The 7,938-nt window shown below is 50.6% G+C and overlaps 3 protein-coding genes across 3 annotated transcripts; all 3 read right to left on the bottom strand.

Moving 5' to 3' along the window:
• Positions 1-239: 239 nt before the first annotated feature.
• C8Q69DRAFT_278861 (putative MIP transporter) lies at positions 240-2,286 on the bottom strand. The gene is made up of 3 exons (XM_028626889.1): positions 2,178-2,286; positions 2,043-2,124; positions 240-1,980 (listed from the first exon to the last, which is right to left on the bottom strand). The coding sequence occupies exons 2-3, from the start codon at positions 2,070-2,072 to the stop codon at positions 259-261; spliced, it is 1,752 nt and encodes a 583-aa protein (XP_028484675.1). The 5' UTR covers positions 2,073-2,124; positions 2,178-2,286; the 3' UTR covers positions 240-258.
• A 1,009-nt stretch (positions 2,287-3,295) lies between these two features.
• On the bottom strand, positions 3,296-4,539 carry C8Q69DRAFT_468634 (hypothetical protein). Its single transcript, XM_028630701.1, has 2 exons — positions 4,224-4,539; positions 3,296-4,157 (listed from the first exon to the last, which is right to left on the bottom strand). Exons 1-2 carry the CDS (start codon positions 4,450-4,452, stop codon positions 3,640-3,642), a joined length of 747 nt encoding a protein of 248 aa, XP_028484674.1. The 5' UTR covers positions 4,453-4,539; the 3' UTR covers positions 3,296-3,639.
• Positions 4,540-5,303: 764 nt separating this feature from the next.
• C8Q69DRAFT_468632 (splicing factor u2af large subunit) lies at positions 5,304-7,871 on the bottom strand. The gene is made up of 6 exons (XM_028630700.1): positions 7,651-7,871; positions 7,558-7,583; positions 6,395-7,483; positions 6,075-6,336; positions 5,806-6,017; positions 5,304-5,746 (listed from the first exon to the last, which is right to left on the bottom strand). The coding sequence occupies exons 1-6, from the start codon at positions 7,676-7,678 to the stop codon at positions 5,720-5,722; spliced, it is 1,644 nt and encodes a 547-aa protein (XP_028484673.1). The 5' UTR covers positions 7,679-7,871; the 3' UTR covers positions 5,304-5,719.
• Between the last annotated feature and the right edge of the window lie 67 nt (positions 7,872-7,938).

The following is a 7,938-nucleotide window of genomic DNA, read 5'->3' as shown; positions in this document are numbered from 1 at the left end:
AGTGTACTTTTTCTGTGAGTTAGTGCGATTACAGTCGTCTTTGACCGAGATGATCGGTTTATATTTCAAGAACTCACTATTGTTCAAGTGAGAACATGATATTCTGTTTTCTAGGCACGTTAATCTCTATACTCTATCTGGTCTAACTCTAACGCATGACGAAACATTTAACACAAAATATAGGAAAGACATCGTGAAAAGGCATATTGGTGCAATTTAAGGGACATTCAGCAGTAATGACTCATCAGACGTTCTTTCTTAAGCAAGATGAAGTCTGCGTTTCCACTTCATTTGAGTCTTCTTAAGGGCTCTCTGTGTCCGTTCGAGTGGATAATTGATCGGGGACTCTCCACCGGTGAATATCAGAAAGTCATACAAGAACGCTCCCACAAGAGCGCCACCGAGAGCACCCGCCCACGGTCCATAGAGCCAATACCAGCTCTTCGTGAACAGCTCACGGCCATGGCCTAGCAAGAGCAGGGCCAGTCGCGGGCCGAAGTCACGGCTCGGATTGAGCGCTCCTCCAGTCTCGTAGGCGAACGTGACAGACAGGCAGGTGATGATGAGGCCGACAATAAGTGAGTTCATTCCGGCTCCAGGTGGTGCATTCTGATCATCTCCAAGAGCCAGAAGTGTGATTATTAGAATGCCAGCCCCGGCGAATTCGTTGAAGAAGGCTGTTACAGGCGTGATCCATGGCGATTGTGGGCCAGTGACAAAGCTCCCTACGATACCATCCGGGTTGGTGCTGAGGTAGTGCTGGATGGGGCCATAGTAGATACCGTATGCGGAGATTGCGGCCAAGAAGGCTCCGATGAACTGCGCTCCAAAGTAATCTGGTAGCTTACGCGTAGGAAAACCGCGGTAAAACCAGAGCACAACAGTAACTGCCGGATTGAGATGCGCACCGGACACTCCGCCAGAGATATAGATAGCCATCATGGTAGCCAAACCCCAAGCCCAGGCGGTGGTGTTAGGATTGCCTGCATTGGCAAAAGTCACGGCCAGATCGGCGCAGAAGCCGACAGTGAGTTGGACATACACTGCGAGGAACTCAGCAAGTGCTTCGCGATGGTGTGTTCGGATAACCGACCAGGTGGTGTGGTGGTTATGGATCTCATCTTCGACAAGCTCTGCCACCAACGGATGGAGATCCTCCGGAACATTCTTCTCATCGATGTTAGAGTCCGTCTGGTCGCCCAACAGTGGCGATCTCTCGTCAGGAACGTCCTCAAGCACGTCGTCATCCTGATCCTGCCGCGCATCTTCCACTTGATCTTCCGTGAGTGGCTCTCCTTCTTCGACCGGCGTTAGCTGGTCTACCGGCAAGCCCGAAGTTGCTGCACTCTTCGATCGGTTTGAAGAAGGGCGAATCGAAGACGATGAGCGTCTCGTGGACGCTGCGTCACCGCTTAGGAGCTTCTTTACCAAGTTAGCCTCACGTCGCCTGCGAGCATCCGCAACCTGCGCCGCAATTTTCCGAGGGTTAGTACTCTTCTGAATCCTTCCCTTCTCAAGCTCACTCAGGTCCACGTCCAACCCAAGTTTCTGGGAGTTCTCTGCTGGCACCTCAGGCTTTGATAGCAGTTCTTCTCTCGTCGGTACCATGCCCGGTCGCACCACGCGCGGTAGCGGTTTGGCCAAGCTCCATACTGGTTTCGCGCTGGAAGCCTGATCGTACTCCGGGTTGAGGTCGGCATAGCCGGGCTGGACGAACGGTTCATGAGCCCGCCGGACCTGAGGCGTGTCGTCTGGGCCAGCAAAAGTGAACTTCCCCTGCGTCCGCTCTGCCAGCGAAGTCGGGTGAGAGAGAACCGAAAACCTACCGCTCCGTCTGGAGGTCCCGGAGCTGCGCCGTCGGCCACCTGAACCAAGTGCCCTGGGCGAGTCGGCGGACGGCTGTTTTGTAGGCGAGGCTGGTCGGTCCTGAGAAGGAGGTGCAGGTGTCTGCGCCTCGTCTCTTGTGCCGGCCTCTGCAGACTGTATGCATCGCAGTCAGTAATCATTATTGCCTGCTAGCCTGAGATCCGACTGGGACTCACCCCCGACTGTCTGGTGTTCTTTGAGCCCATTGTTCACTTGGGATAGAGATAGTATGCACACAGGTTCGTCTGAAGTTCAACGCTGTAACACTGAATCAGTAGGGGATAGTGGCAACAGTTGACGTCAATGCTTACCGGTCAGTAGATAAGAAAGACCATGAAGAAACAAAAAGACAACGACGAGACAGCGGGGGAGACGACAGCTCAAATAACTACGAGCATGCCTACTCTAGCCGCCCTCCAGGACCTTGCTAGAGATCTGAAATCTGCAGTCTGGCGTAATCACCACAGGCCGATCAACGGTCGTGCTCATTATCGTTGGAGGGATATGTCACGTTGTGGATCCCTGATCGGCTCAAATGGAAGATATCGAATATATATCAAGAGTGTGCCGATCGGGAAGTCATTATTGGATGATATGTACGTGATGGGACACTCGAATGGGCCCGCTACGGTAAAGAGTAAACAATGTTGCGCTTTGGCGTAAAGTATAAGAACACTTACCTCTCTTCCGCGGTAATCCGAACGCCAATCTGCTTTCTATTTATCAAGAGGATGGATGATAACAGATGATAACAGACATCAAAGAGTGACAGCGAAAGTACAGTGTACTTATCACGTGACACAATGCAGACTACCAATACCAGGGCAAACATCGAGAATTAATAGCTCCCCTCCAAGAACATCTGGGACAATACGTGGGCTCGTATGGAATGCACTCTTTCTACGGTGTATGGTAGACATTGAGAAGGCAGGTTTTGGAAATCCCTTCAAGGAATTCCATAGGCGTCTACATGAGGAACAATTAGAATGGATGGCAGAAATATTCTGGACAGAGTATAAGCCAGCATGCCATGGGGACTTATATATAGCTGGCAAGAGCTTTATAGAGACTTCATCTGTAGGACCCGAAAGCTATAAATCTGCAAAACGACACCAGACCCGCTGTTTGTGCATGAAAAGCGGATTGAGAAGAAGAAGGTTAGGGACGGGTAGAAACAATCCGGTCTCTATAGATAGTAAATAAGAAGGGTAATAGAATAAATTATTGATGCCGGTATCATCTTCAGTATTATTAGGGCCAATAAACCACAACGCCCCCTAGCAACGGTAGGTATTTATTCTCCGTTTGCGCCATAGATTCATAAAAGAAGGCGTTTATAAACGACCAATCATTATGCCATATAGACGATCGAATATCGTTTCTTGGAGTACCCGCAGAGCTCTAAACCCAAGACGGCACTCTTGAAACACCACTCTCGTATCCCAATGATCTTCCTCGAAAAGGAAGATCCATAACTCCAGCTCCAGTTCGACGCAAAGTATGGTTTCTCTGAAGGATATCCTCGTAGACTGTCTCCGAATATTCACCGGTTCTGGAAGCGTCTTCCCTATGGTGTGGTAGGTCATATATACGCCATTGTTCCTTTCTCTGTCGTAAATCCGATAATCCTTCCCGCTCACGATGTCGGTTGTGGACAGCTCAGTGAAACATTACCGTTCTCTCCGGCTTTGTTTAGTTCTATCGTGACAGACTCGGGGCCCCTTCGGAGATGAGATCTTTCCAGCCAGCCCCGAGACATGACCACTATTACTTCTATTGTGAATCAAGTTCACCTCGTGGTTGTTTTGGATGACTTAGCTCGTATATTGGGGCCAGTCGCACTTCAGGTTCGGCGGTCCAAGCGGCCGGTGATGTTTGGTATGTTGTCGGACTTAGTACGCTATTGTAGCCTGCAGGCGCTGTAGCAGATCGACTTTGTGCTTGCCTCCGATTTCGCATGAACAAGAACGCAATCATGAAGGCAGCAAGAGCAACACCGGCTCCAACTCCGACTCCGATCCCAGCCGCAGCGCCAGGACTCACGCCAGATGATGAAGACGAAGTCTGAGTGACTGTAGTATTTGAAGTGGATGTCGCTGTTCCTGTCGGTGCGGGATAGGTCGGCGTCCCAGTGGCAGGGACATATTGTATCGTAGCAAGATCAGCTGTTGCTGGACCGGGATACACCTCGATGCTGGGATTGTTGCAATCAATGGTGCCATTATCACTAGTGCAGCAGGCCCAGACACCGCGATCTTGGATGAAAACAAGGTCGGATTCTCTTCTACCTCCTACATATATCATCAGAACATACAGTGAGCTCATTATCTCATGTTAACATACTGATGAAGACTTACCACATCGAGTCCCACATGCGGGATCCTGCAGAGTTGGATCCGTGCAGTCGGCATTGTAATATCCCTTCGTGCCATCCTTACTGACATGTTCGCAGATGGAGTTGCTCAAACAGTAATCGCCTGCCACGCAGCAGGTTACATATGGATGAGTGGAATTGGTACGTCCACAGGGCACGTCAACACTGATCCTTTGGATCGTGCCACTGTGCATCGCCCAGCAGCCAGACATGGTGGTTTAGACTACAAGAAACAATTCTGGATAGCAATGATACAGCAAGAAGAATGATCTTGGGCGAAGATCGAGAACGAGGAACCATGGGGGCAGTAAGCTTCAATTTTTTATTCAGCAGGGATGCTTTGAAATCCATGCAAGCACGAACTTATCTGCACCTTAGCTGCCTTACAGGGAAGTCTGGGACTGCCATAGCTCGTGGCTTAGCTGCTCGTATACTGTGGGGAGATGCTGCTGAGTTTTCGGGATGCAGAAGATCGGCAGGGTGCCTTGAACCTGCTGTTGTCATGCTCAAGGGGCAGTCGAGGATATAGATTAATACCAGAGCCAGCCCGGCATCTCTAGTTGATTTATCCAGTAGGTGCTTCTGGATGCAATCTCGCAAGTAAATAGACCAAATTCCTGAGATATCTCTTTTTCCTGAGTAATTACGTATGTGAGTGAGAGAGACAGACAGGTGACCGCTCTTCATTATTACTATCCTTATCCCGCGCCCTTTCTACGAGTGTTCCTTGCATTTGGGGGCCGTTTTAAACGTGGCACGGGATTCTAGTGTGATTTGGTGCTCCTATTTCCCGCTTCTGAAAAGAGTTACTTCGTAAATATGAAGTATTAACCACTATCTACGGAGTTCTTCGATCTCGGAGGATATCGCGCTTATAACTACCGAGCTTATCCAGCTGACGTAACAGCTGGTAAACGAGAAGAAGACAAGTGACAAGACAGACTCGACGAAGCGCGCGGCATGAGCTGTGCTGCCGCGAGTGCTATCCTGAAGGACATGGGCATTAACTGAACAGCTACTACGTAGACAAACGTGTCCTACCGGAGAAGTATATCTTGGTCAACGGGACCATCCTCAAATTTTAATTTCCGCAGATATTTTCATGACAGGGAGCAAATTGCTACACAATGGTGAAGAGAAAAAGTAAAGAAACATATCGAGACTCGATGACAAAACAGCGCAGATAGTACCGGCATTGCAGGAATATTCTTGGGGATCATTTCCACTATGATACAGCCGACCAACGCTTCACTCCGTAATAGCTCACACCCTCTCAAATGAAATACGTCGAAAGGGACAAATACGGGACAACTTCAGAGATATCATGTTAAGACAAAGAGGACAATTCACTTGTTGAGATTCAAGTCGACGGCTGCGGCAATGCAAGACGGCGAACAGTCCGCCGTAGTCGAGATAATCCAGCATCTCCTGCGCTACCGACACAATAGGATCATTCGACGGGTTATTATCGAACAAGAATCACCAAGCGTTAACTTCGAAATTTTCCTTCACAGAATGTTAGCATTTCTCATCGAATTGGATATAACGACGGTGCAGCAGCTCACCTCTGGGAAGTAGGTAGTCACCACAGTTCTGTCAGAGAACTTCCTGCCAGCCAGCGCCTTCAATGCCTTGGTAGCAGACTCGACGCTGTCAAATTTGACGTAGATCTTGCCGACACCAGCAGACTGTCTGCTGCCTCCTGAAGGACGAGGAATCTTCAAATCGAGCACTTGACCGTACTTCTGGCACTCTTCGCGCACATCATCGCAGATTTCTGGAAATTCCATTAGCCATGTGTTACCTAATCTACTCTCGCATTTCACGTCCTTACCTTCGTAGTCATCGTTATCCATAAGCTCTTCCGGAGTCACCATGTTCAGCAGTTGCAAAACACGGCTGGTTTCCAGATCCTGAGAAGTCGTCTTGGCGAACATAGACATGGCATTAACTCCCATATCGAGACCAGCAGCTTGGGTAGCGCCGATACTAGCGCGCACAACTTTCAGATGCTTGTCGCCAAGTTCCATGCCGTTAAGACCCTCCACGGCAATGCTAGTAGCATTCGGATCCGCGTACTCGCAGAAAGCAATGCCCTGTAACTTCTTAGTACACATCGTCACTTGAGATAATCGGATCAGAAAAGCCACTCACCCTGGACTCTTCCGTGACATTGTCCTTCACCAGAACAAAGGATTTGAGTTCGCCAAAAGACTTGAGCAGCATCGTGACAGGCTCCTCGGGGATATAGAGTGGAATATTGGATACGCAGATCTTGTTGGGCGAGTCAGGCACCTCACTGTGCACCACGCCTTCCTGGTACTCCTGGTCCTCACTTCCGTTCGGAACGATGTAATCCTTCGGTCTCCGGATTTCAAGGCCTTTGGGTCCACCATTGGTGGCGCCGTTACCAGTGTTCATAGCATCATGCTCCTCCATCGTAGCTCCGTCAAAGGCAAGCGCGACAGTGGCGTCATTTGGCGTCTTGAACTCGACAAGGGCGTACGTCTTATCCTTAGCCATCTGTGCTGAGACGCAAGGATCCACGCCCTTGATGACATTGAGACCATTAAGCTGAAGGTTGAAGAAAGAGACCAGACTCTCCTCCGTAACAGTGGGGGGAATATTGTATACGAAAAGACGCCTCGCCTGCCGCGAGTTGGACGGCTTGAGAGCAGCGGTGTCTGCCGTGCCACCAGGCTGGTTCATGAAAGCCTGCAGACGGCTGGGATCCATGGGTTGCTGACGAGGCGCTCCAGGAAGAGGGAACATGCCTGACAGCTTCGCCTGCTCAGCAAGGACATTCTCATATCCAGGGGGTTTGATGTCCCACTGTGTCAGGCGACGCTTGCGCTCCAAGATAGGAACCACGTCCGTCAGATCAGGCGTCGGCGACCTCTTCCTTGGCGGCGTTGCGCTCCTTTTCCGCTCTCGTCCACCATCACGGTCACGGTCTCGACGCCTTGGTCGCTCATCAAAAAGATCTCTATCACGCCGAGAGGGGCGCTCCCGATCGTCAAAATCCCGTCGCCGTCTATCACCTCGGTCTCGGTCCCACTCGCGATCGTCTCTGCGGCCGGAGTAACGGTCTTCCCGTTCCCTTGCTCGATAGTCGCGGCTAGACGAGTACGAATCTACCTCATGTTCCCGGCGCGAAGTTCTGGGGTTGTGGTGAGGAGACCTCGAGCGTTTCCGGTCGCCTCTATCGCGTCCATCTCTGTCACGGTCTCGGCGATCGTCTCGCTGGAAGGCAGGGTGGGTTAGCATAAAACAATTGATGGCACATCGCATTCGACAACACAGTCGTCAAAACTCACGTAATAGTCCCTCGAGCGCCCCGAATCTGTAGACAGAAAGCATTAGATAAAGTCCATGGTAAATAATTACAAAAGCGCCAGTCGTCCTCTCACCTCTCGAAGAGTAAGTGTCGCCGTTCATCTTGGCTCTAGCTCCCAGCTCTCCTTCGTGTCAAACAGCTGACCAATGGGCGACTTGGTCCGAGAAAAACAACGTTGCAAACGAGTGCCCAAACAACAGCGTCGAAGCCTCTGTTGGAAAAGGAAAATGAATCACGAAGGCGAAAGTTGCTGGAGACAGGCGACAGCCCAGAAAAGTTGCATGTCGAGATAACTCTGAAGCTCTGCCAGCGAGAGGGTCAGCAACCGCCGCGCCTAGTGCCAAAACGGCTAGCGCAGGCG

Source organism: Paecilomyces variotii (assembly GCF_004022145.1).
Source record: "Paecilomyces variotii strain CBS 101075 chromosome Unknown C8Q69scaffold_6, whole genome shotgun sequence".
NCBI classification, from domain to species: Eukaryota; Fungi; Ascomycota; class Eurotiomycetes; order Eurotiales; family Thermoascaceae; genus Paecilomyces; species Paecilomyces variotii.
The sequence above is the reverse complement of the archived record's forward strand: the minus strand, read 5'-3'. Positions and strand labels throughout refer to the sequence as shown.

Bases quoted from the DNA above. Each gene is read 5' to 3' on its own strand.
- C8Q69DRAFT_468634 (XM_028630701.1), bottom strand. From the start codon at position 4,452: ATGTCTGGCTGCTGGGCGATGCACAGTGGCACGATCCAAAGGATCAGT. The intron at 4,158-4,223 runs GTAAGTCTTCAT...TGATATATGTAG, and splicing joins CGCATGTGGGACTCGATGTG to GAGGTAGAAGAGAATCCGAC.
- C8Q69DRAFT_468632 (XM_028630700.1), bottom strand. From the start codon at position 7,678: ATGAACGGCGACACTTACTCTTCGAGAG. The intron at 7,584-7,650 runs GTGAGAGGACGA...TTCTGTCTACAG, and splicing joins CGACACTTACTCTTCGAGAG to ATTCGGGGCGCTCGAGGGAC. The intron at 5,747-5,805 runs GTGAGCTGCTGC...CATTCTGTGAAG, and splicing joins TGACTACCTACTTCCCAGAG to GAAAATTTCGAAGTTAACGC.
- C8Q69DRAFT_278861 (XM_028626889.1), bottom strand. From the start codon at position 2,072: ATGGGCTCAAAGAACACCAGACAGTCGGGG. The intron at 1,981-2,042 runs GTGAGTCCCAGT...CGATGCATACAG, and splicing joins AGAACACCAGACAGTCGGGG to TCTGCAGAGGCCGGCACAAG.